Raw genomic sequence first — 27,909 nt, 5'->3', positions numbered from 1 at the left:
GACAGGCGATCAGTGATTAAAGATTTGAGTGTTATCACTTGAAACAAGTTGAAAGGAAAGAATAAGAGGACATGGCAGAAATATAATTTAATGTACGATACATACAAAAAGTAGATCATTCAATTTATGGTTTAACAACAATGAAAATCCCAGGAGAAGAGTGAATAAATTGAGGAATAACATTAAACATACAAGACACCACATAAATCACATAAACCTGAGGAATTCATCAATACGAGACACTAGAACAAAGTTTAAGTAAAATTCAGAGACAATTACACATACATACATGCAATTGAAACTGTTATATTATATAGGATATTTTCAATGTGTGTTACAAGCCTTCATGTCAGGATCATAAACCAACCACTACCTGACAGTATTAAAAAGAAAAAAGTCTCCTGCAGATATAATTATTGCCCAATGAAATTCCTCCAGAATATTTTTCTACTGGCCACAGACAGAAGAAAACAAGAAAAAGATTGTTTTAAAATGGCAACTTCTCTATTTCTATCAGAATCATCCAGGCTTTCACAGGTGAAACTTCTCTTACATCTTTTTTTTTAATTTAAAAAAAATTTATACAAAAAAAAAATCAACAAACCAAACTAAAAACGAAACCCCACTGGGCCACTTAATCTTTTCTGTTCTTTTACAGAGGTTAACAATATTGACTATGGCCAGTAACATGCACTACGCATGATAAAGACCTTTCGAAATACAGAATGACCATGCAGTATTCAAAAGCCAAATACTAAAAGAAAAAAAAAAAAAGATAAAGAAACTCCATGACATCCAAATGTAGTTAGGTTAACAGAACCAAAGGAAAGGCTGCTTCCCCCCTTTTGCTAGATAAGTCACAGAAAAGAAAGAAATTAAAATCACTGCTCATTTTATTCCAATTATAAGGTAGAAAGTGTTAAATATTTTACTATCAGTAAAAAGTCCATTAAAGAAATGGAAAATGTTAAGACAGAGCTTCACTTGCTAAACACTAATTTTTGGCTCACTTCCCCAAACACACAGATTACAATTTATAGCTGCTATGAGCATTTAAAATTTATCAGAGCATGAAAAAAAATAAACTATAAGCTATTTAGTCCAGCTCTAGAAATCTGAACTGGAAGAAGACTGAAACTGATTGCAGCTGTAACCAAACAGCCCACTAAATTTTAACTGACAACTTTCAGCAAAAAAAATCCTGCTAAACCCAAAATTTATTTGAAAGCATACACTTAAAACAATAGACAAACTGCATTATTTTTTTAGAGGGTTTTCTTTGAAACAGTAATTTGGATCAAATATAAGACAGCAAACAACAAAATATGCCATGGTGGAATTGCACACTTTCATCTATCATCTCTTCCCTGCCCTGTCATATTTTTCTTACCATCAACAGCAAGTTGAAAGATCTGTTTATGGAACATTTATTGTTATAAAAACTGAGGTGGAATACCAACTTAGTCATCAACAAAATGAAAGAGACAGAAAATACTGTTAAACACATGAAAACACAGTATTGCTAATCAATACAAATAGCAATAGATATTTACTGTAGACTATCAAAAATACAATTTTCTTTAAATTCTCTCAGAGTAACAATTAGAAGCTATGTGGAATACAAACATAGAGCTTCTCTTAGAAAGATCAGAAGGCTTTTAACTCAGTATTTAATCAATTATCTTTGTTTTCAGTTCTCAAATATAATTTTCTGCAAAGCAAAATATCCCATCCCAGGAGGTACCCTGCCCTGCTAATATCACATCGCTAATAGCACAGCACCTGTCCCAGTCTCAGAGAACAGTACTCTGCTGATAGGTGGTGATGGCACCTGCAGAGTACTTACTGAGGTGTCAGACTAGGAAATAAGATCATAAGGGAACACGTTTTTGAGATTTGAAAGAAGAGAGGTTTATTTAATTGGGTTACAACTTTTCTTCTACAAGGTGCAGGGTATTCTAGCACTGAGAGTATCTTAAATGAAAAAAATAAAGAACCTACATAAAGTCTCAGCAAGAGTAATATTTGGGAGTAGAGAAGATTTTTATGTGAAAAGCATTTACAAGCATGTCTAAATAGTGAAGTTAATTACAAATCTCATTGTTCTCTCACTGTTGGAGTACCAGTTGTTACACTAGCAGTAAGGAATTCTAAATTTAGAACGGCAACCAGTTTCTAAATCTCAACTTACATCAGTATCTTCAGAAGTCTGAGAAACTCTGACTTCACATTTGAACAAAATGTTAAAATAGTGCATAATACTTGAACACTTTTTTGAAAGAGGAAATCAGAATATTTAGTTGTTTCAAACTGCATATATCGCTGTATAAAAATACTTCACTGTAAAAATACCCTTTAGCATCATTTTAACAACCAGAAAATTTCACCCTAAAATACTTAACGTCCACATAGCAATAGCTCTTCTAATATTTAAAAAATAGTTACACAGAACTCTCAATGCACCTAGAAATCATTTAAATCAAAAGTTAAATAATCTGGTGCAAATTCAGATGATTTTATTTTGAATGACTAGGAATACATTAACTGCAGATATTACCTTGGGGAACACCAAGCTATAGAAACTAGACAACTTCAAAGGTAGTCCATAACTCCCTCATAAAACGCAGTTTGTGTCTGTCCTCAAAAGCACGAGCTTTCTGTTCACAGCTGTTTACCTCCTGCCTCTTTGGCTTTTAAGATGGTTTAATGTCTGGTCCAGTATTTACAGGTTTTGCGTGCACTTAGTAACCCAAGAGAAAAATTTTATCTCTAATCCAGCTAGGCAGCCTTATCTAAACTCAATTAAAGCAAAAGAATCCCACAGAACCCTGAGAGCATTTCACTGGGGAAACAGCAAAAACATACAGGCTGAAGGACTCGGCATCTACATTACCAGACTGCCTGGTACAGCTCTCGGCGAACTGCCTAGGGTCGAAATAGGTATTTATTGTGCAGATACTGTATTACAGAGAAGCAAATCACATCTTCAAGTATGAAAGAATTATACTTTAGAGCATAGTCCTAATTCAAACTGGCTGCTATTTTGACTAATTTCTAAATCAGCCACAGAAATTAGTAGGCAATAAGTAGGGTTTTTTTTGTGTACAGTGCACTAGCTCCCCATGTGGACACACCTGATTAGCAATACATGCAAAGTAGCTTACAGAAGTTAAAGTGATCCTCTTATTTAAAGTGGAGTACACTACTGGTCCATAAATTCACTCCTAACATGCTAACAACTTAAATTCCCATATTCAGGGTGAGGAGGTGGGGTGTTGTTTTGGTTCGAGTGGGATTGGGGGTGTTGAGTTTGGTTTTTGGATTGGTTTTTTTTTTTGTGGAATTTCTGGCTGAGTAAAGGTGCCTCCAGCAGCTCTCCACTTCCCAACAGTACCCCCTTTCAGTTGTGCTAACACAGCCATTTACATAGCCCTGCAGTTAATCTGAACTAATCCAGAATGAAAATATTCCCCATTCCACCTAATTAATCTAGACTGATTCTCCCAACTGTTTCATCATACAGTAACTTTAAAACATCACACAACAGAACTGCAGCTGATGAGAGTACAGCTCTGGTTATGTCAACATAATCATTACTATCAAAGGGAAATCTTGTCAAACAACTGCCAAACTTCTTTCCAACATTTAAAAGCCTCTCTGGAGCAAAACAAACAACCTGGAAAAGCAATTTTTATTATAAAACCATAGCATACATGGATAAATTGATGCTACACAACCTGAAAGTTCTTTTAAAAATGCAGCACACAATCAATTTTCTTTTGCTAAAGCGGGATGACACTGTTAGCCCCAAAAGAAACGTATTGATGCAAGGACTGCTGTTGTTACAAAGATTCAACAAATAGGCTAGGGGAGAAGCAACCCACAAAACTTAAATCATTGCAAATCTGGTTGCTTTGCCTTTAAGTCTTCTAAAAAGCTTGTACTACTGACAATTTTACAGTATTTCCTCCCCATAATGAGTAGTTTTTCAGCTTCCTGATATAGGCAATGAATATGCTTTTTCATGCTCCACCCAAAAAAAACCCCATAAAAATCTGAGTAGCTATTCATAAAACTAGCTCTCTTCTGGTTAATATCCCATAACCACATTTTTACGTACAATGTACATGTAGACAGATTATTCACTGAGAGATCAGAAGTCAAGTATTGCGAAAAGCCTCAAAGAAAGAAAACAGATACAGATGATCACATGCTGGCCTTGGAGCAAAAGACAATTAAGTGATACAGGCACACTAGACCTCTCTGTAAGCACTTACACAGCTAGATCATAATGCATTGCTTTTATGACTGGTTATTGCAGTCATACCTAAGAACTAGGCTACTGAACAGCAATAAAGAATTAAATCTCATCTCAAACAGATCCATAATACTGTACAACTTCAGGAGAAGTCTTCTTTCCCATTTTGTTCAAAGTGCTGAGTCTCTGAGATCGCTAACAGTGGTAACACTGAATTCTTAAGAGTAATGTGGTACTACAACATGAACCTAGATGTCCCACACTCCCTGCTCTTTAATGACAAAGCCTAACTAACTAGGGGCTAGAGACTATTACCAAAGGAGGCTTACCCCATGGGTTTCTTGCTCACAAAACACAGGAAATACTTTTCACTATGCAGAATCAACACAACAAATACAAAAGGTAGAGTACAAAGGGTTGGAGGAAGGAATAATATCAGAAATTATGTAGTTCAGGGAGGATATAAGCACAAATAGATTACCTTTTTTCAGTTATGGATTTGCACTAACTTGATAGTTTCTAGTAACGGTACAGGGATGTGAAGCTTAATTTCTTTTACCCATCTCAACCACTGTGGCTCTACTTGCCTCTCATTTAAAGAGCAGCAGGCAAGTTCCTTGGAGTGTACTTGCATATAGTAGGTATAAATGCAACATCTTTCCTCCCTTTCTCAAAACATCTGCTACCTAATGTTTCTCTTTGTAAAACTTTTTAGAAATCGTGATATTTGAAAACTGTTCAACAAACATTTAATCAGAGCAATTATTCTTCAAAATCCAAGCTCCACTTGTGACTAATAGCTCACTTGCCTCTTGACAGGAAACACTCAACCATTGTTTTGCTGGTTTTTATTAGTTCAGTTTACAAATAGCTGAACTTGAATTTGGCATGGACCTGTGTTCTGAAAGGCTAATGCAGAATAATATCTGCTTTAAAACTAATTTAATCAACACACTAACATTCAATATACACAGAATTAAGCCAGAGGTTTAAAGACCGATGCCAGCTGTGATCAGCAGCAAAGCAGATAACATGAACAGACTTTCTCCTATACTACCACAGATATCAGACTTTGCCAGGCATTTGGTACATAACTGGGTAAGAATTTTATTAACTTAGGATTCCTCTTATCTTCAGTAAAAGGAATTTTATTTGCAAATTTTACTTTAAGCTATTAAAGCTGAGCCATATTTTTCTTATCTGGATTCCATTTTGGTTCTTTTTCAAGAAAACCAACATCAAGATAATTCAATTAACATACATATTTCAGGCAACTTATGTTCAAAATTAAGGCTACTAAAATCAGAGTACACTGTTCAGTTCATAAGACTCTGAATTGTTTCTACAAACTAATCACATTCCAAGTACATTAAAACCATAGATTGAACATTATCCCTTTGAAAAATACTGCAGTGGATCTAAGACCCTATGAGACTTTCCACCGATTAAAACCATTCTTGCATTGAAGACTCCTATTTAGCCACCCCAACTCCACAACTTAAAAAAAACACCCCAAAACAAAACAAAAAAAAACCTTTCTCCCAGTAAGGATAAGAAAAGTTTTAGTTGGGTGCTAGTAATAATGTTTAATGGTTCTGGCTCTTGAAGCAGTTTCTTTGGAAGTAACCAGCATTTCAGTGTTTGTTGATGTTGGGTGTTCATAAAAAGGCAATCGCCACTTTACGTAGACGTGGTTTGTAATTACAATGGCACGAACTCTGTGCTAGTCTGTGTGACAAGTTTGGGAACAGCATATATTAAGGGATTTCACAAGTCCTACAAAAAAGCAATAGTTTTGAGAGAAGTATCTCACGCAAGGAAAAAAATCACTTTTAATTAATAAACTTAATAACCTTTTCAATATTACAAACTTAAGAAAATTTAATGCAATGTGTGCATTTTTCTACAATTCAGATACAGTAAGTTTTCTTGGAAGTCACTTCCAAGAAACATACGGAGTTTAGCTTGCTACCGGAAGAAACTGGCACTTTCAATATAAAAGCAAACTGGTACATTATAGAAGTGAGTAATAATCACTAGCATTAATTTTCGTCACCTTTTTGAAATGCACACTGAAAACAAGTGCTCTGCATGCTGGCAGAAGGCAAGTTGCATTATGTAATAAAAAATCTGGGAAAAACACATCACTTTTTCTGTGTTTAAGAAAAAGAAAACAAATGTTCCAGACCTTAGTATTTGCCTGTTACAAAACTAGTGCCAAAATGGTAACACTGCAGTGCAGGACAAAAAAGTTGCCCTCTACTTCTCCCAACAGTGATAGTTATGGGTTGTTTTCTGATAAATACCTAGCAAAATTAAGACATACAGGGGAAGGAAAATGTCCCAGTAGAAAAGGGGGGGGTGAGTTATATTCAGTAGTTTGCAATGAATTTTTAATGCCACTAAAACACTATCTCTCAGAAAAAAAACAAATAAACGAAAGTCTGGGAGGAAAAGATAGCTGTTCTGTTCTGTGAGATTTACCGTGTTAGAAACACAAGCACACAATACTTCACTACTAGTTTTTTGGAGGCTCTCTTGGAAGTCCCAGTAACAAACTTTACTTGCATCTTACCTCAAGTTCAAGGCAACTAATACTTTGCTCTTGCCTCTCTCAAAAGCAGCACCAATGAAAATCAAAAGAATGCAACAGTGTTGTGTTCCTCACTGTACAAGCCCTTTTTGGGAAGCTAGCTTATCCCATATGGTGGTAGTAAACAGACAAACAGACTTTCAATTGCTGTTCAAGAAAGAGTACCTCTCATAATCTGGAAAAAGGCAGCAAAAAGCCACATCGACTTCACACGTGGACTTAGCCGCCACTCTCATCCAGCTGGAAAGACACTTCAAAATAGCCCTGCCCTTAATAATGCTGCTGTTCACGTGACTGAGAAAAGACTGGTTGACTCAAGGACATCAACCTTGCACTTCTTTTGTCTTCTGTGAAGGAAGGTGTCTTACTCCAGAAATCATACTTTAATACTCTACACACTCCTCAGTAACAGGACCTTTGTTATGACACTGGAGTTTCCAAGTCTCATTAGTTCTCTTTGCCCACACCTTGCAATGTTTGCTTCATCTTTTCCTTACTTTCAGGTCCCCTTTATAGTGCAGAGAAATGCTTCTACGCTGTTGGTTCACTATACTTTTTTTTAGTATGAGATTTATCTTGTTCTCTGCAGGCAATACCATACTTTCAGAAAGGATGTGCAGTCATTTGATTAGAACAGCGCATTGTATGAGATGTGGACAGAGGCACAAAAGGTGACTACAAGCATTTTTCCCCAACACGAAGCACTAAATCTCAGGAGTATTGTGAGAGGATACATCAAAGTTATTATGAGGTTCAAGTAATTTTAGCTTATGCCAAGAACTACAATGAACCTGATCATTTAGCTCTTTTTTTCAGTGTGAATGCTATCTTAACAGCAGTATTCTTTTTTCAGCCTCATTTTATCACATAACTATTACTTGTTATAAAGTGCTTTAATTTGTGACATTTCTCAAGAGTATAATTACCCAGTTAAAATAAAAACAAGGTAAAATTTAAACAAAAAAGAAGCTATCCAGATTCAAGCCCTCCTAAGTTATGTGGGAAACTACTGCAATGGTAGTATCATAATTGGTGTAATTTACTATTACAATTAATAGATGTTTGCATACACAGTATCTTGCTCCATATTTAACTGTTGCCACCCACAACCCTTGAATTTACCAGGACTGTTAAAACAGCTGACACCAAAGCGTGGTGAACAGAAACATAATACTTCCAAGTCAACTTGAGCCTCCTCAGTTCTTAAACAGAAAGCCAGTAAAGGAAGTCTGAAGTAGTTTATCTTGCACTGAAAAAAGCAGTAGGTCATGTTTCCAAATTATTCTGGCTAGAATTTGTTAGGAAAACAGAATTTGAAGAATCTTTTTCTAAAAACCACAATAAAAAGTAATTTTATCTGATTGTGTTGAAAAAATTTCAGGCAAATCTTCAAAGATTTTACTTGGTAGGTCAGCTTTGATACCTACACTTAGGTAAGACTGAACACCTAAATTTCATCTTTTATATTATTTTTTAAGAAAAAACAAGGTTACCTTTTTATTCCCCACCTCAGTTGCCCAAAGGGGACTCTCTCCTCACCCACAAACAAAACCACAGTATGCCATGTTCTCGCTACTGTGGAATATTGCTTACATTCAAGATCAGAAACGCACTCCAGTCCCCATCTGAAAGTCTTTCCCAACCCTATCTCCCTTTTAACAAGAGAATGTCACCACGTTCAACTTTAAGAACAGGGCTTTTCACCAGGGTCTAGGATAAGGCCAAATTCATCTCCAGTTGTCATCAGAACCAGGATATGAATTAAGCCTCCAAAAACGTATTAGTTGAGTAATACACACAGTTCTCTTAAAGGTTCCTCTCCCTCCCCCTCAGCTACAAGAATGGATTTATAAAAAGAGAAGCTCTACAGGCACAACAGGTTGGACATAATGAAGCACTGCTTCTATAGTCCTCTAGATACCAACTTGAAAGGATGCTTTGCTAGTAGTAATGATTGGAGAACTCTTCTCCAGAGACCAAAGAAAAAGTAATTCAATTTCAGTTGGTGAAAACTAGTATCTAGGAATGGCTGTTTTATGGACATTCTTCTTAGCTTCATATTACAGAAATTAATCAAGACTATCAATTCAAGAAAATCTTATTACCAAAAAACAAAGAACTTCCTAGTGTTACTCACAATGAACTCCCCAAGATTTCTGATTAACAGAAAAAGCAAACAGCAGGCTATTTTTAACATTTGTTTTATCTTTCCTTACTGCTCCATAAACAACAGAAAAGGGGGGAAAATTTGAGGCATCTTCTAAAATACAGAGTTCAGGAATACAGGTTCAGAAAACTCCCAGATTTTTTTTTAAAAGATAGCTATTATTACCCAAGAAATGCAGTATTTCAAGTTAAGCCTGTGCAACCTTATTTCTTGCCTATTATTATTATACACCTTAAAAAAGGGTGCTTTCCAATACAGACGAGAGGAAGAGAATGAGACTCAGATAAAGCACAGAAAAGCAGGCAAAGATTTATCCAACTTCATTCCAGAAGCAAAAGAATGGATGATATTCCAGAAAAAAAAAATTAACAAGTTTTAAATCTCCCACACTCCCACCTTTCACTAACAAGAGGAAAAACAGAGTACTGCTGTAGCAGCTAACAGCCACACCACTAGAGATCTCAGTTGAGAACAAAAAATCTAAGATTATCTATGAGGCAGGCCAGATGATCTGTACAGTGCACATTTAATTCAGAATAACAGTTTTTAGTTAGACAAGTCAGATTTTGAGCAAAACCTAAGCAGTGAGATTACTCCAAATACAGCATGAACAGACACTGCATCATGTATTCACCGTACAGTACATCAGAGTCTAAATGTTTGGTTGTTACCTCAAACACTTGTTTGGTTCTGGGGGTTTTTCCCCCCCTACAGAAACCCAAATGACATCTATTCCCTATTTTTCCACTATTTGCTACTTACTGCTGGTAGTAGGGACTGCATGTTCTGGTTGGAGTCAGCTATTGTGGCTAGGTAAACCAAGTTCGTATGCAGCATCTGCTGGTATCTATCAAGATAAAGAAAAGCGAAACAGATCTTCAGTCACAAATACAGTAACATCACAATTTAGTTTAATTCTACACATGTAAAGAAAGTTACTTATGTAAAACAAGATTCAAGAGGCTTAGAAGAGTGCCATTATTAGGAATCCTAAGCCTTTTCCCCCCTCACACTTATCTATTACCCAATCTTTCCCCATGTGTCCATCAAATCTGTGCCTTTATCTTCTGTACAACTTCTGTCTTGCTATGACAAATCTAAAGCTGCGCAACACTGTTCTCCCCTATTTCACTTCCTGCCCCAAATTAAGTCACCAAAAGACATACAGAGCATGTGTGGCTGGCTGGTGTAATTTCCATCACAAACACTAGGGAAAGAGAGCTCCTTCTATTATGTCCCCAAATACAAAATACCATAAATACATGTGAATTGTGACCCAAAACAGTGTAAACATTTAACCAAGACCCTGAGCTTTGGAAGTTTGCTATGGAATGCTTTGTCTGCTACAGAACCACATTCCAGAGTCTCAACACCTAGCCCACAGTCACAAAGATAACCTTGAAAGCAGGAACAGATTATGAATACATAACTACAGGCTTGTAAAGAGCTTAATACAGTAACTATGCTACCATAAATGCATACCCCTAAAGCAAGAATACCTGCTATTTTTGACCCTCCTCCTCCTCCCATACTACCAGCTCTCTTAGTAAGGGACTTGAGCCATACTGTGATGTCCCATCTGCCACGTGACTCCTTATTTGTCTGGTTACAAGGGTACCATGATCATCACATGCCAGAAAAGAGTAACGAGAAGATAATACTCCTTAATACTTCACTCCTTCCACAGTTCTTGGATCACTCTGATCACTCTTCAGAGACCCCACCAGACAGGAAGTCCACATGGGATATTCTGGCAAGCCAAACTTTTAGAACAAGCCTGTTTGTTCCTGGGCAAGTGGCAAGCAGATAGTTTTCAAACATGCTGTCAGAAAGAAGAAAGGTCCACTCCTACATGATTTTGAAAGGTGTGAGAAGAAAACTACCTCTTTCCCAAGGTATAATCATGATGCAGAGGAAAAAATGTTGGTTATACAGTCTCTATTTTTACAAGCGTCATCATCATGGTATCACCTTACAGTAGGCAAGTTGTACCATTTCAGTGACAGAAGTGATAGTCATATGGCAAAGAAAAAAAAACATAAACTGTAAGTGCAGTATCTGTAGCAACACTTTTCTGTTCTTCACAGCACAGTTCTCCTACAAGGTAAGCTAAACCAGGTGCTCTAGATGGAAATTCACCCAGTCCACAGTAGATTTGGATTAATGTCTTACTGAGAGCATTCAGAAGTCTTTCCTTTGTTCTGATAGTCCATTATACACTGAATAAGATGGTTATTTTCATCCAGCATCTGAAACGATAAAGAAGTTTGGAGTAAGTTTCATGTTCTCTGTGGAAAGAAACTGAAGGTAAGTTTGAGTCTTGCTCCTCTTCTCAGAGTTTTTAAAAAACAACAACAAAAGAGTGGCAGTATTCCAGAAGGTTCTACTTTAACTTTATTCACGGAACATTCTTCTGCTCCCGTTTCCCCCCTCCAACTAGTTTTACAGCTTTCTGTTTAAGGGTTTCATATCACTATTAAAGCCACATTCATGAAGCCTCCCAAATACCTATGCTTGTTCTGCGCCAAGGTCTTAGGAAGTTTTCAAAGTTTTGCATTTCTTCATTTGATCTCTACCAAAAATTTTACTTAAAAATCTATGACCCAAGTTTCCCTTCCCCTTCTAAAGCCTGCAACTATTCATAAATTTAATAGTAAAAGGCATTGAGATTGTTATTGATAGAAGCTAAGCTTACCAGACAGGTTTGTTTTAAGGAAATGCACTGGAAAGCTACGCCATATTTACATCAAGAACCTCTAATTAAACTGCATTTTATAAATATTCTGTATAACGGGCAAAATAGATGTGTCAATTAATATTCCGACAAAAGAGGAAGCAGTCTTAAAATCACAGGGAAAAGCACATTTCATGGCTTTCTACAAAATGCTCACAAATTCAAGGTATTCCAAACTCCATAAACAGGAAAAAAAATAAAGCCTGTTTTCCTTGAGCTGCATATCCCCCACACTTGTGTTTTTTTAACCACTCTTCCCACACTCCGATCACACAGGAGGCAGCAGAACCACAGCTAACCTGAGCTACCAGCAAAGTTACCCTAGTCAACTGAACTAAATGGAAAATTTACTGCCAAATGGAAAATTCTGCATTGATTTACACCTCTTTTCTTCCTCTCAGTGGAAAACTAGTTTAGATCCCTTTACCCAGCTGCTGAATTTCACAAAACTAATAGGATCTTAACCACCTCTGAATCAGGCTCTTTCCTTCTTCCACATATGGCTGAGACTAGCAACAATGTTCATCATGCTTCTACAAGGAAAGCACCAACAGTGTCATTGCATCACCTTCATTTCCCTAGGAATCCAAACTAAACAAATTCTAAAGAGGAGTGGGGGGGGAAAGTAGTGACTATTTTTTTTATTTTATTTTGGTCTGACTAATCCATCTCTACTGTGAAAAGGGTATAGAATCAGGAACAGCACACAGTCCACTCATGACTCCTATCCATGGCCAAGCAGCCAAGTCCTCCTGAAGTCAAACCAGTAATTCACCAGACCTGACTAGAACAATCCCCGAACAATTATTTTGGCTGAAACTACTGGATCTGGAAACACTGTCACTAAGCACTAAACAGAGGCAGAACTGCAGTATTATGAGTTACTGTCTTAGCCACAGAAACTAGGCAGAACTGTAGGTGCATGCTCTGAAAAGGATCACAAACACACTGCTAGACAAACACATTTCACACGTACTGACATGAAGTTGTATAAAAATCACAGTGGCCATTTTCACCAGAAACACATAAGAAAAAAATGAACTAATACCTTTGATACCAACGTCTAATACAGCACTTGCATAGGAAGCCTCGAATCAAGGTTCTCCTCAGAATGTCTCCCACCTTCCAAAGGAAGGCAGCAGACACTTCAGGCTTAGCAGACAGGTGGACCTTGAAACTGGTAATTACATGGTTACATTCTTCACTGTAACCACGCAAGCTGGACCTCTGGGGGGTGGGAGGAAAGGAACACTATGGGCAAGAGAAAAGCAAAGAAGAAGGAATACCACTGTCCCCTAGACAGGGCTGCAGGTGATGGTTTATATAAATTTGATTGAGCAGCTACTGATAGAAAACTGAAACAGTTCTTTGAACAAGTTATAAACACCTACCATCAAAAGAGAATTTGGTTTCCAGGTGGATGAAGACACCTCCAGGGCTTCTGACAGCTTACATACGTTACAAAGGATTCTTCAGCTTTAGCTATACTAGGATTTTGCCAGCACACCCCCACCAAATTAACGGCTTGTCTATATATAGCACTAGAAAAGTTTAATTGTCTGCATTCTCCATATGTACCCCAGTAACCTGAAGTCTCCACTGACTAACTTTAGGCAGCTTTCCACCCAGTGGGTATGTATTTTTCCACCTACACTTCTCAAGCACTGACTTCTGCTGCAGTACCCCATAGGTCTCCATTACAACTTTGGGGCTCTGCAACACCTACCTTGTTGAGATGCATTCTCTACTAAATCAGGTTAGCTGTATCTACCCAAAAGGCTTCTAGACACGGAGCCTGAAATCTGTTTTGATTCATGGCTATTTACCCTGATAACTGTGCAAATCTTAAGTTTTTAAACACCACCAAGTTACCAGTGAACCTGAACATGCACCTTTGCTTCTGCCGTTGATGATCAGAAATCCTACATACGCTTTTCTTGGGATTGCTTCAGCGAGTCAACTTGCTCCCTCCCACAACAGCTTAAATGGAGCCGTCCGGAGCAGCTGTCATTGGCTCCGACCATAACGTTCTACTTTAAAAACATTTCAGGTTTAGGGGGGGAGCCTTACTACTTGGCCGACCGAGTCTGGGAGCTGTAGTCGCCGCTTACCCTGCGGAGGCAGGGCCCCACATACAGGGTTTAGCGAGAACCCGACTCAAGCCCGACTTTCAGGCACCCCTCACAGCACGGAGTTACTCGTCTCCTCCGTCTCCCCGCAGGGCCAGGCCGAGTCCTTACGGGTTAATTCACGGCCGCGGCCCCGGGAGCGCTCAGTACAGCCGGGGCGAGGGGAGCCCTGGGACACTGGCCGCCCCCACCCCCGCGGCCCGACGCGAACGGCGCTGCCCGGCCCCGGGACCCCCGAACAAGTGCCGAAGTGCAGAGAGGCAGCGCCCTGCCGGCCGCCCTCGCCAGGCCGTGTCCCGAGCGCGACGAGCGCGGCCCGGCCGCCCCCCGCCGCCAGGGCCTGGGCCCTCCGGGGCGCCGCCACCCCTTCCCCGCGCGGCCCGACGGCAGGAAACAGCTGCAGCCCCCGGGGCCGGGCCCGGACCCTCCTCCCTCTCCTCTCCCCCTCACCTTCTGGATGGCGGCCGGCGTGATCTCGCCTTTCCCCCGCTGCCTCGGGGCCGCGAACGCCACCGACATGTCGGGCCGCTACCAGGAGGGTCCGCCCCCGCCGCCCGCTCACGCGCCCCGCGGAACCAGCAGCGGCGGGAGGCAGCAGCGATCCGGGAAGAACGTTGCGCGCGGGGGGCGGGGACGGGTGCCCTGCGGGACGGCCCATCCCCGTCCCGCCGGGGAAGGGTTAAGGAGAACCGGCGGCTCCTCCCCCTTTCCCGCGGCGCGGGGGAGCCCCGATGAGGCCGCGGCCGCTTCGCACCGCTCCGCCAAAACAACGGGACCGAGAGTCGGCGCTGCGCCGTTTGAACACGACCTTCCCTTATCACGCGTCCTTCTCGGCGACCCCTTTCCCTTCGCGGCGTTGGTACGTTCCTGCCCAACGCGCCTCAGAGCCGGACGGGCAGCGAAGTGGTACGGCCGGCGGGGGGATGGGAGCGCTGTGGTGCGCACGTTACGGGGGACGCGCTCTGGCTGTGCCGCGCGGCGCGCTCTCCTCCCCCCTCTGCTCGCTGCCGCAGTTGGTTGCAGCCGGGCAGCGCGCTCCGGCGGGTGCGCGGGGCGGGGGGAGGTACCTCCGCGAAGCGCCGGGAGGGCCCGGCGGCGGCTTGCGCTCCTCCGGCGGGGCCGCGGGGGTTCGGCGTGGCAACACGGGGCTTGCCCGTGAGGGGAGCTGGCGGTGGCGGGCCCGCTGCAAACCGTCATGATGCTTTCGCCGTCTGCGGTGCCGCGCTGCCAGCGCCGGCAGGTGGGCGGAAAGACGCCGTGAGGAAAAAAAGCTGAAGGGGAGCGGCCGTCCGACCCCCGCTGGCTGGCGTGGGGCGGCTCTCCCGGCTGACCTCGGCGGCCGCTGTTTCCCTGTCGTGAGGGTGAAGAGGAGCAAGGAGAAGGAGTTACTGCTGCCACTTCAAATAAATTATAGACGCTGAAAGTGCTAAAAGCAACCTGGGTTTTTTTTCAGTGCGGCCGCTGGTGGCACCACGGTGTCGCCACCGATCCTCATGTACACGTTTGCAAAGTCTTAAGACTATTCTTTGCAAGGATGAGAGCTTTAAAGAATACTAATGGTACAGTAACGTTGAAAATCCCCAACTAAAGCTTTTTAAACCTGCTTCCCCCCCCCCCCCCCCCCCGGGCATATCACCTGCTCAGCATGGGTGCTTCTCAGTGCCGCGCTACAGGCTGTGAGTCCTGTCTCCTTTCCAAGCTGCGGCCTTCTATAAAATGATACCTGATCTTGCAGTTGGTAGGGGCGTGTGCTGCTCTGGCTGATGGGACACATTACTTGGTGACACACCACCGCACCACAAAACGTGAATCCTGCTCCTTACTGGGTGCATTGCTCTCTTTCTCAGCTGTTGCTGGCTAAAGTCCCCGGCTCTTCCCTCAAGCCCTGACCCTTTTGGTTACAGCTCGTATTTGTCACTGGCATCCATGGCCACCCTGTGACTTGTACAGCTGCTTCCTTACTGGCATGGCATCTCCTCAGACTGTTTCTAGGCTGGCTCCTTTCCCTAGCCTCATGAAGATTACTCTTTCTGGCTCTGCTATGCTAGGATCTACTGTGACTGCCCATCACCCCATGCTTTTTTTCCCACGACAGCCAGTTCCCAGGCTGCTGGCTCCAAGCTGTTCTTGCTTTCCTACAGCATCACCCTGTCCAAGGGCCTGCCACCTGGGCCCGATGCTCTCTTTTTACCAGAATGGCACTGCTCCTGCCCTGTCTCTTCAGATTACATAGGACCTTGAGCTGATGTGATGCTAATCGGGCTTGCTCTCCTTTCCAGAAAATGTCTCTGGCCCAGTCCTTGCACTGTAGGTCATGCTAAGGAGGAGGAGTGATGCCAGCATAACCCATTAGGCTGTTTGTGTTTCTAACCATTCATCACCATGGTATCTGGGTCCATTTTTTGACTAGTAGGTTGGGTTTTTTCTGTCTCCCACACACTTTATCATCATTGCCATCATACTTAGAGGAAACCAAAAGCAAAAAAAGGGTTGAAGAAACCTGGTTTTTCTCAAGTTGATACATTTCATGGTGATGCATTGTTCTTACTGTATGGTCTTGGAGTGAACTCGTAGAATAACTGTTATAATAGTTCTGTGCTCAGTTTGATGCTTTTTCTAGTTACTACAAATGACAGCAAAGAATCCTGGGAATGAAGTATGCAAGACAGATGTGGCCAAATCAGCATGTAATCAGGAGAAACCATCTAGCCAGTTGCAAATAGAATTATGAGGACTTTTTTCTTTAGCAGAAGTATAGTATATACTTGGCCCTAGAGAACTGGTGAGGTGTCTGAAAATGTCTAAGGCTGCAGGCATCTTCAGCAGCTGGAGAGCAAACGTTCTCATGAAATACTCTGGGAATTCCGCAAAATGTACTTCTCTTTCCACAAGTATAACTTATCTTGTTCTCATCCTCTGGTTACCCAACCACTATTTATAAAACATTTCACGCTGGGGAATCTTGGTAATCACAGAGTTTGAGACAATGCAGGTTAGATGTCAGCCGCATAAATACTGCTTTTAAGATCTGAAAGTTTTATCATATTCTCCCACATTTTCAGGTTTGTTTCGAGTAGAAGAAAAAAACATAGGCTTGCGGGATGACACATGTGAGTAACCTTGAAATGAAAGGAATAAGTTCCCATTGTATTTCCCCAAATGGTCCAAATTAAATACGTGAATTTTTTTAGTACATTCCTATTTCCACGTGAAATGCAGGAGAAGTGTTTGAAAATCAGCTGTATCAGTTTTTAGAGGAAGATATGAGATCATTCATCCATAGTAACTAAAACCATCTCTGCCTAATTTTGTCTGACGATTAAATTAAATCCATTTATTCCCTTTTGTGATGATTTTTCATTCATATGTTTAAAATTTTGGACTTCCACTTTCAGAAACAGCAACAGATGTAAAGAAACATTGAAAAAAGAGTCCTCAGCTCCATTTTTTTTAACGTGCAAAGAGAAAATCACACTCAAAATCAACGTTTAAATAATGGCACAGATGCATACAAGCAGGGAAATAGATAGCTACAATGGAAATGTGCCACATGTCTCAGAACACATAACCACAACAGGGTGTCTCTTTTATGACTTTCTTAATGCACTGCAATATGCCTAGATATCAAAGGACATATGGTATATTTTCCCTTTAATTGCACATTTCTTTGCTCTTGTGAGTTACTCACAACCTTAACATTATTTAATTGTAATTTAGATGCATAAATCTAGACCATCATCAAGAGTTTCAAATGCAAATATGTTTCAACCAGATCTTTCTTCTGTGTTCCAACTTCTGTCAGTGTAGTGTGTTTTTTGTTGATGTGCGTTTGAGTGTGTCATATTTTTTGAAGAGAAAGGAACACAGACAGAGGAGGATGGGTCCTTTTCTGAAAGTTTTTTTCCCATGTTTCCAACTTATACTTGTCAGTAACAAGTAGTGGATAGAGATATAGTTCCTGAGACTAGGGTCTGGAAAGCATTAGCATGTAGCTCCTAGAGAATGAGTTTGAAATGAACTGCTAACAGTACAGTGATTTTAGTCTTCTCAGGATTGTGTCAAAATTCCTCATTGCAGAGGAACTCCTTTAGTTTTGGAGAAACCTGTAGTATTTGCAGTGATCATGTCTTCCGACAATTCTGAGAAAAAATGGTAAGCAATCTTCATTTTTATTACCGGAGTTTCCACAAATTCTCTGGAGTAGAAGAGAAAAGTAAGAGAAGGAACCCACAGACATTCCCAACCACAAGCAGGAAAATACAGAATGCTGATTCATTAAAACTTTCAAATTTACATTTAAAAGTAAAATTTCAAACTTCGCATCTATGAAGCTATATATACAGGAAAGAGGATAGCAACAGATTTTATGGTAGCACCATTGGCTTAAACCTACTTGACTAGAGGTTTCAGTATGAAAGTTAAGAATGATTCCTGAGAGTTAGACATTTCTCAGACAAAGCCTTCAACATGCTGGTGAACACCTCATTTTGTGCATTCACTTCAAATTGACAAAAAAACCCCCACAACCCCACTTTCTTTACTATAAGAAGTATGATAGGTCAGGATCTACTGCTAACAGGATGACAGAGTGAATCTGAGCCTCTTTTTCAGGGAAGACTGCTTTCATCTTGCTATTTATAAAATAAAGGGGGGGGGGGTGTTTATGCATGTGTTCTGTAACATCAGCAATACAATTGGGGGTAACAGAGCAGATCCCAAAGAAGGAGTGTCTTTCAGTAGATGAAAAAGGAAGATGACAAAAGCCAGAAATGATGCGTTTTGTTCAGTATTTCTTCACCAACTGAACGTGGTGTGATCTCATAACTTTTGTGGGATTTACTGTGTGCCCAGTCTCCATGTTAATTCATCTTTGTGCAAAATGGAGCTTGCACCTAAGATCTGCCTATATAAATGGTTGAGTCTTAAAAATGGTTCCAAGTATGTTTATTTAAAAAACAGTAACCTGTTATCAAAATACACAACAATATCAAAGTGTTTTTAGGGTAAACGGTGCTTTTTGCTTCCTAAAAGGGATCACACTAGCATGATAAATTTTTTTCTTGAATTTATGCTGTCAGCTTCTTGTCTGCTTTTTTTTCCAATTTTGTCATTTATATTCTGTACTGGCTATTGTATGGGAGATTATTAAGAAGTAGCACCTAAAATACAAGCCTGTATGTTCTGGTATAAAGTGAAGTACCCAAACAGCACTGCACACTACAAGGATATTGGTGGCTCTGCCATATTCCAGAGGGGTAATAACAAACCCAGATAAAAATCATAGTCTGCAAATATAAATATTTAGAATAAAGAAATTCATAGCAGGTTCAGCACTTTGCACTAATGGGAGTAAGTGCAACAGCTGCAGTAAGAAAATCTTTCTGTGTCCTGATTTTATTTTTCAAAAGGGAATCTCCAGCTACTAGGAACGTATGCTATAAATAAAGAATAGCAGAACATCTAATTTAATCTTCCTTGGAGCTGAAAATTCTTGAAGAATTCTTAGAGGTTGATGTTTTATTTTAGGACACAGAAGCAAAGCAAGCAAAGTACTGTAGTTCACTAACTTCCTCATTTTTTGAATTTTGAAAACAAAGCAGAAAAGATAAACACGATAAGGCACTGCCAAGCAGTGCTGAAGAAAAGATAGTAATAATCTTCATGATCACTGAACATTCAGGTCTGTTAAAAGGCAACACTTTTGCAATGGAAGGGTATATACTATTCTTCTGGAGATGCTTCTGAGGACTTTCACTTCTGCATCATTTGCATCATCTTCAACTTCTGCCTTCTGAAGACTCATGACCTTCAGTCATGAGGACGTGGTGGGAAGGTTGAGCTCCAGGAGAAGCAGGGAGCACACACAAATTCACTTTAATTACAATGTGCATAGTTGGTATTTGCAAGGTAGGAACTATAAGCCTGGGTCTTCCCCTGTCTTAAAATGAGGGCAACAAGCAATGCATTCTAGAAATAGGTAGAACTGCCTTTGAATTACCCTACAAAGAGGAATTGACTGTAATTTTCTCTAAGCAACATAGGAAAACAGGAAAAAAACCCAGTAACTGTTGATTTCTAGTATTTATTTTGCTTTAAGGATGTAGCAATGCTTTTAACCACTTCCCATCTTTTCCCTTTATTCAGCATGAAAGTTTAAAGCATGACTCTCATCTAAAAAGATACTCTAGAATAGTATTGCAGTGTTACCCCATAACTGCTATATATTCTTTTGCAAGTAAAATAGCAATGTATCTTAATTATTAAGTCAGTCTGAAAATCAAGTTGAGTTTGCTCTGGATGCCAGTCAGAAAAATTATAAGTCAAAAGACTAATTAGAAGCCTTGCTGATGGGAATGTGGGCCATGATAATGCCTATGCCTCTCTTGTATTGATTGTATAGGAATAAAAGAGGAGTCTTTTGTTCAATAACATAATCTACACTTTATTATTAAATACTACTAGTCTTCTGATAATGATAATATGTGATTTTGCATAACTTTCTAGATACAGTCACAGTTCAGCTATTAGTGTGTATGTATTTTTGCAGGAATAAGGTACTGTTGCTCAAATAAATTCATTATGCCATTTTCTAAATGCTACATTCTTAGTTATTCCAAGTGGGCCTTTGATTCGGCCATACATGATGCATCATTTTATGCTGCTGATTTAGTTATTGGGAATATATCAGTTTGGAATGATTCTGTTTTGTAGTACTCAGGGTTTATGTATTTATTGAAAATACTAAGTATAGATTTTATTTTTCATTGATGTTTGACTTTCCCAGACTTCCTCATAATGTTTAGTCAGCATCAGCTTTAAAAGTTGATTAGACACTGGCATGGACAAGGAGTTATAACCCATGAATGAAGAACAGAGGTAATTTTGCTCTCTGAGGATAGGAAACAAAAAAATTAAATTCATCAGAAATTATGACAAGGAGAGCCAAGTGGAAGAGGTAGTGGTCAGGTACGGTGAAGAGAAGCAGATTAAACCTCCTGTGTTTATTCATATTTATTGGTTCATATCCATTTTTTGGTAAGCAAAGCAATAGATTGGAATAGAATAGAACAGAGGACAAAACTTGTAATGGATTGAAAATATAACAAGAAGTTGCCTATGAAAACTTTTGCTGGCCTATCTAAAATAGAAGTTGTATGACCTCTACAACAAGTAGAATTGATGGCTAGATTGTATGTACCTGTTGGTTTGGAAAAGAGCAAACATTTTATAGCAGAAGTATGAAACTGTAGCTGTTATTCTTCCTAAACACCTGAAGATATCAGCTTATGTCTTTTAAAATAATATACATTTTTCTAGATTCATGCATTTTACCCTGTGTGTATTTTACATAAAACAATCACAGAAACTGAAAAGTTTGGTGGTGGCCGTGATGTAGCAAAACTTTGGATTTAGGTAGGTGATGGGAATATTTATCACAAGGAAGTACTGTAAAAAAGGGATAAGTTTTGTATGTAGTGTAGCAAAAGAGCTTTTCTTTCTTGAGTTCTGGATAAGAAGATAAATTTCTGTGAAGAAAGAACTAATGTTTTCCTGTAAGCTGTCTTTTGCATCAATTCATTAGAGTTCATAGGAGAGCACCTTTGAGGAAGACTGAGAAAACAGAGGATGCTTGAGACTTTCAGCTTAGAATCCTAGTTTATTTATCACTAATCATATCTCTCATTTATTTTCTTCAGCCCATTGTCAGACCTGACACGGTGCTGGTCAGTTTTTCTTTCCTTTTCAGCATTCATTAATTTGTGTCTTCTAAGAAAAAGGTTTTATGACAGGAAATGCTGAGGTTTAAACCAACTGAGAAAGAAATAAAGTTCTTACTTGCTCTTGAGATGTGGATCCTAACATCCTTCCCATTAGTCTGTCTTAGAAGTTTTCAAAGCAGCGCTCTTCATCTTTCTATGAGGAGCTTCTCATAAATGTCTGTGGTACGTCATTGTCTACCTTCAAAACTCTTCCCCACCAAAATACCTATGAAACTGGTGACAGCATTTAAGTTACAGTCTAGCTTTGTCTTCTAGCTAAGTAAATCTTACAACTGGCTATTACCAAAAGCCACGTTTTTCCTTCAGCTCCCTCTGTACTCATTTGTGGCCACGTGCTCCCACTCTGTCTCCTGTGCCATCACTTTTACTCATTTGATCTTGTAGTGAGATGTTTATAAGAAGGTAAATTAGCAGGAAACCAATTGCTTTTCTTTAAAAGCACTTTTCTGCCTGTTGCATTTCACAGATCGAGAGCAGATGAGTTTCAATGTCAAAGCAAGGGAAGTCGATTCCTGGGCCAGAAGAGTAAAGCAGCGTTACCCTTCTTTGTCAGCAGTTAGCTTTTAGATCAGCTTAGCCATGATTGCACTTACAAACAGCAGGTGTACTGAGAATACTGCTTATCATATTGATCTGTGTTGTCCTGCTATCTCCCTGGGTTCTTCCATCTGTAACCACCTTGCTTTCTACTTTGGTTGTAAGCCCTTTTTTCATGGGCTGCCTCCCTGTACTGCATTTGTAAACCACAATTTTTGCAACTTGGAAACTTTTTGCTGTGACACTTACTGCAACTTACCATTTTTCCTCCCTAACAGATGTCAGACATTATTATTCATTGTTCAGGAAGGATGGCACAACCTCCACATAACTCTCTGACAATGTTCTTGTGAAAAGACTTAGTATGACATCTCCTCTGCATAATGTAAATAACGTTAGTGTTGGAGACAAGAACAATTTCTTTATTGTCTTCTAACAGGCTGGAATTTGAGTGCTGGATACAGCTGTGTTGGGTACACAAAAAAGTCTGTCACCAAGCTTCAATAGGAAAGAACTGTGAGGAAAATTTATGCACTGGGTGACCACATCTCTTTGGCTTTTGCAGGTATTGTTCCTGGCATTACTGCTCCACAATACATTCTGTAGGAGATATGTGGTACATAAAAGACCTTTAAAGACTGGATTTATAAAAAAAAACATTGTGAAGGTGGACACTGTGGTTTGGGAGATTGCTACGAGGATATGAAAGCTTGGGTTCCTGCAGCACTGATTTGAATATAGCTGAAGGATTCTTATGGGGCCAGTGGGAATTATTTTGATTTTTTGAACTTACTGGTCCCCTTTGTTTTTTTAATCATCTTACATGGGTCTGTCTGCACGTCATCATCAGGGACAAGCAGAAGCTTCTCTGTACTGGTTTCAATGGCAGTAGGCAGACTGAAGGAACAAGAAAGGTAAACTTTGAGATCAAATTCAGCAAAACAAACCAGGATGAAATTGGAAATATTCCTGGAGAGTTGGAAGGCAACTTTGGGCTTGAATCTGTGCTGCTGTCCTCTTCCTCTGCCCTAGAAGCTACCTCTTGACATACCTAAGACAAAGGTCTTACTCAGACTGTGCTTTTCCATTGTCACTTTTGTGCTGGCTTTGCTGCCTGGCTGGGGCATGGTCAGCCAGGCTGGAAGCCTGCCCAGCAGAAGGAAGCCAAGGTTTCCTGCAGTGTCTCACCCAGGCCAGGTGAAAGCCAGCAGAGGCTTAGGGGAAGGGGGAGCAATTCGCAGAGGAAAGCCACGGTAGCGCTGACTTAGGTCAGTCTAAACTCCCATGTGTGCTCCTGGGTGGTGGCACTTCTTCCTCCTGTCTCTGCTCTACCCCAAGCACTGTCATCTCCTCCCTGGTGCCTTTCTGATGATGCTTTGACCCCTTGTGAGTTAACTCACTAACCTCACAGAAAAAAAAAAATCTTCATTTGCTTGTTGAATTGTTTTGATGTGCAACTGTATAAATCCCATAACTCTGTGAGGGAAAGGGGGAGTGAAGGAATAAGCTGGAGGAGGAGACAGAACTGTCCTTTTTTCATGGTCATGTCAAACCATTATTACCACCCACTGAGGGTGTAATTGGATGTTATGCCTAACCAAATGTGCATGCAAGCTGATACTGAAGAAAATAGTCCTAAACTCACTAATCTGATGCAAAGTGAATTTTTTTTGGTGAGTTGCCACAAAAATGTATGATTGATAAACCCAGTTCAGGGGGGGCTGCAGTAACGTCTATGTGGAAATGTTTGGGAAGAACAGAAATGCTGTTTTTTGTGGCAATCTCCATTTGGGTCGTGATGATTGGATGTGAAACTGTCCTCTTTGTATGCTTTGGAAGGGATGGAAATAAAACTCAGCTTGTAAAAAAAAATTTCATTCTGAGTTGGGTTAAGACACTGATCTAACTTAACAGCTGCAGAACAACTCATCCTAACACAGGGAGAAAATAAGGTGCAGTGAGGGACAGGAGATGGGGGAATCTCTTTCGATAGCAGTGTGCTCTTAGATTGGCTGATCCTGAACATGGAGCTGCTCCTCAGGAAGGGAATTCCAAGTGATAGAAGAATTTCTCAGCTTTTTATAGTAAACAGCTCACCAAAATGATCCAACTTTGAAAAAAAAAAATAAAAAATATCTTTTGCTTTTGGAAGCTGAGTGTTTTCACTGGCCTCACAAGCCGGTGAATTTGTGGGAGAATGGGAGAATAAAGAACTATGCCAGTGAGTAAATAACTGACTAGGAATTTGGGAAATCATGAACCTACTCAACTGGCTTTTCCATCAGGAAAGTTATAGTGTGAAACTGTGGTTTGGATTTTCTACAATAGCTTGTAATGGCGAAGAATAAGGATGTACCTCAGCAGCCCTCTTCTTACACACTATTAGGGTGCTGTAACCCCAATTTCCTGGTACTGTGTGGTGGAGGGAGCGGTACAATACCAAAACCATAATGTGTGGTACAGCAGGGAGCAGGGTACTTTTCATATATGTTGTTGGAGGGGCTAAATCCATATTTCATTCTGTAAGTTAACTTTCTGTAAACTTAAAAATTGTTATGGCCTGAAATTTCTTAAAATTGCTGTTTCTCAGTAGAATAAAGTTACTTCTGTGTAATGTTTTGAGTTTGTTTCTGTCTTCACCTCCATTGCTATTTCAAGAGTTTCTGACTTAAAGAAAAGTTGCAGTGGCTCCTTCTTGAATAATAATTTGTTGCTACTTAATGAAAGAGTCATTGTGATGATTTTATCATTGTGATTATGCAGACCTGGCTGCTGGTGTAAGAGTAGTGATTAATAGCACCATAAACTGACTCTCGAGGGTCTAGTCACAGTAAAATATACCAGACAATATACCTGCAACTTCAGCGAGTTTGACATTTGTAGGTTTCTGCTTAAAAGCATCAGATTATCCCAAGTATTGAAAACAAGCCAGTTGTTTCAATTATTATCTGTAAAAAAAAGGAAGTCAGGTTAAGTTTCCTTTGCACAACTTCTTAAAAAAAGTGAATGTCACTTGAGAAAAATTACTGGGTTTCACAGGAAAATAATCACCATGGTAAGCTCTTTTATTTTAAGGAGCACCAGCAAACTGTTCCTCATAAGTACAGATCTATGAAGAATTTTATTGTATGATTTGGCAATAATAATGCAGAGAGACCAAACAATATTACTCTATAAAAGAGCTGAGATCAAAATATAAATTTACAAAGAAACCAACAAAGCCCCTTACAGAAGAAAGCAATGTGAAAGGCTGAATTTAATGTAAACCTCACAGATACAGATTCTTCTTTTCAAATACTCAGGACTAGCAGAACACCCGTGAGCAGGCTGATAGGATAGATTGCAACCATCTGAGATGTTCCTTTAAATCTGTTCACAGCTGTGCCTGAAATCATGTTAAAGGATAATCTGATTAAGCTTTAATTCCTGTAGTCTGTGTGGTTTTAACAGGGAGTAGTTTCTTTGTAGGGAAGTTTGGTTTGCCTTGGTTACTTGTGTGTGACTTGAATGAAGTTGTACCCCTGGAATACTGACCCCAAACTAACTTCTGAAGATTGGAAGGAAGCTGTTGATGTATTGGAAATTAAAAGCTTTATGGTAAAAACCTGTATCCAGCCTTTCCAGTCTTGAGTTTTGCTTCTGTATTGGGCCAATAAATGTCTTAATTTTCTGAAATGCCAAAACTGGTCGGCTTTCCCACAGCGCTGCGCACAAAGCAGTGGCTGTAGACCTTTTGGTATGTCTGCCTGGACTGTGGTCTTTGATAGCAGCAGGAGTCCGGAACTGCCCCAGACAAGACGCATCTGGTACCTACCAGACTTGGAAGGGAAGTGTCAACTTTATGTATTGTAAGTATCTAAGTGCTTACATTTAAGTGCTGCACATGTGGACCGTATGAAGAACTGATTTATCCATTAAAAGTTTTTGCATAGTCAGTTCATGTCTCTGACATTGGATGTTGAATTCTGAACCAAACACCAAGAGAATCAGAAGGAAGGTTCAAGCTAAGTCACTGAAGCATACTTGGGTTTTTTGGAATAAAGTTATAATAAGCTATTGTAAAAATACATAAATAGATGTAAAAGCTTTACAAAGGCTTAATACTTGCTGCAAGGAATGCTAGCCTGTTCATACAGTAAAAAAATATCCATCTGATATGTGTCTTGCTTTTCTTCGTAATTCTTCTGTTCACTTGCTGCTTTTTACAGAAACTTCTGTGTAGATAAAACTTGCCTATCAGCTCTATTGGAAAAGATCACAAACAGCAACTAGGCTGTTATTGGAGATTTTGAGTCATATCTTGCTCTTGATCACAGGTTTTTGTAATTGTCTCAAGCAAGACTGGAACAAATAGGGTGATCCCTTCTGCATACAGTCTGTTCACACTAGAAGCTCTCCCTGTTGTCATTACAGCTGTGCCACTGGAAGCAGTAGCAAGAGAACAACCTGGATGTTTAGATTTAGTCTTCCATTCCAACTGCAAGGAGGCTGTTGCATATGTTGGTTGGTCATCAAAGCAATGACCAAGTGTAACAGAGTTATTAAATGAAGACAGGTAGAGGTAGGGTTGAAGAGGTCCTCTAGCTAAAGGAATGGTCACACAGCTGGTGTTGCCCATACTTTGTACTTGGTCAATTAGCTATTTATCACTTTAGTTTACTGGAGTAACATCACTGCTGAGTTTGTGTCTTGTGGTTGCTGAAAGCTCTTAAAGCACGTGAGCTGATGGGGTACCTCTTAATTAGTGAACAAAACTGAGAAAGCCCACTTTTTGCCCCTGAGACCCTGTTCGTATCAGACTCTCCTTGACTTCAAAATGGACTGGCTGTGTCCTGGCTATCTGCTCCTGATGTATGCCAGAGACTATTGTAGTGATAGAGGTTACCAAGCTCTGGTGTCTGGACGCACGTGCTGATGTGTTTTCTCTTCTGGCATAGGTGTAGTTAAGGCAGCTGAAAGCTGCTGCAATGGATTGGTCTCTCCAGCTCAGACAGGAGCAGTGCCCGCCTTTACTGCTCAGAAGGCTTTGTATCGATTCTCTTTGATAAGCATCTTCCAAACTTAGTAGGAGAAGGGGAGAGAGGAAGATTGTATGCCAGCATGTTGTAACAGCTTCCATACTTTGGTTTTGTGTAAATTGGAACATTTTTTTCTGTAGAATGGGTTAAAACTCCCCCAGACCTTTAAGCGTATGTGCCTCAGTGAAAGCAAAATCAAAGATCGCATTCGCTTTAAAGCAAAGGACTGAAGAGCATAAGTATCCTTTAGTCTTACACTAGTTTTATGTATGTTCTGTGTATTTTATGAATTTCTCTCTGTCCACCAAAGTAATAAAAAAATCCAAAAAGAAAGTTGAATATCACTTCCATATTGACCTATCTTTGTTTTGAAGTAGATAGTTTTATTATATAAGTATTTCCATTACTGTGTTGGTACTGTAAATGCTAGTTTTATCACTTTGATATTTTTGCTATTTTTCCTGCAACTCGTAATGCTATTGACGGCTTTAATATAGCTGCTAAAACTGGCAAGAAGGTAAACACTTTGCATTGTCTCTATGTAAGAAACTTTGTGGGGTAATTTAGCTTTTAGAAAATGTAATATGTCAGGTAATAGCCATTCTTGCTGTTAGCATTGTCTCCCAATTCCCTTTTGCTCTGAGATTTGGGTTCTTAACTTGGAAGTTAAGAAAGGTAAGGAGAAGTTCAAA

General features: G+C 40.0%; 1 protein-coding gene across 3 annotated transcripts in view; it reads right to left on the bottom strand.

Moving 5' to 3' along the window:
* SS18 (SS18 subunit of BAF chromatin remodeling complex) overlaps window positions 1-14,536 on the bottom strand; it is a 42,627-nt gene extending 28,091 nt beyond the window's left edge. The window contains exons 1-3 of one of the 3 annotated variants that reach the window (XM_080382027.1): window positions 14,332-14,536; window positions 11,191-11,267; window positions 9,781-9,865 (exon numbers count right to left, since the gene is read on the bottom strand). In XM_080382027.1, coding sequence (XP_080238153.1) covers window positions 9,781-9,865; window positions 11,191-11,267; window positions 14,332-14,400 — 231 coding nt within the window. In that variant the 5' untranslated portion in view covers window positions 14,401-14,536. The remainder of the gene's footprint in view (window positions 1-9,780; window positions 9,866-11,190; window positions 11,268-14,331) is intronic. The other 2 variants (XM_080382029.1, XM_080382028.1) reach the window with 2 other exon arrangements.
* Between the last annotated feature and the right edge of the window lie 13,373 nt (window positions 14,537-27,909).

This window comes from Falco punctatus, assembly GCF_963210335.1.
Source record: "Falco punctatus genome assembly, chromosome: 3".
NCBI classification, from domain to species: domain Eukaryota; kingdom Metazoa; phylum Chordata; class Aves; order Falconiformes; family Falconidae; genus Falco; species Falco punctatus.
This window is presented reverse-complemented; position numbering and strand designations above follow the sequence as displayed.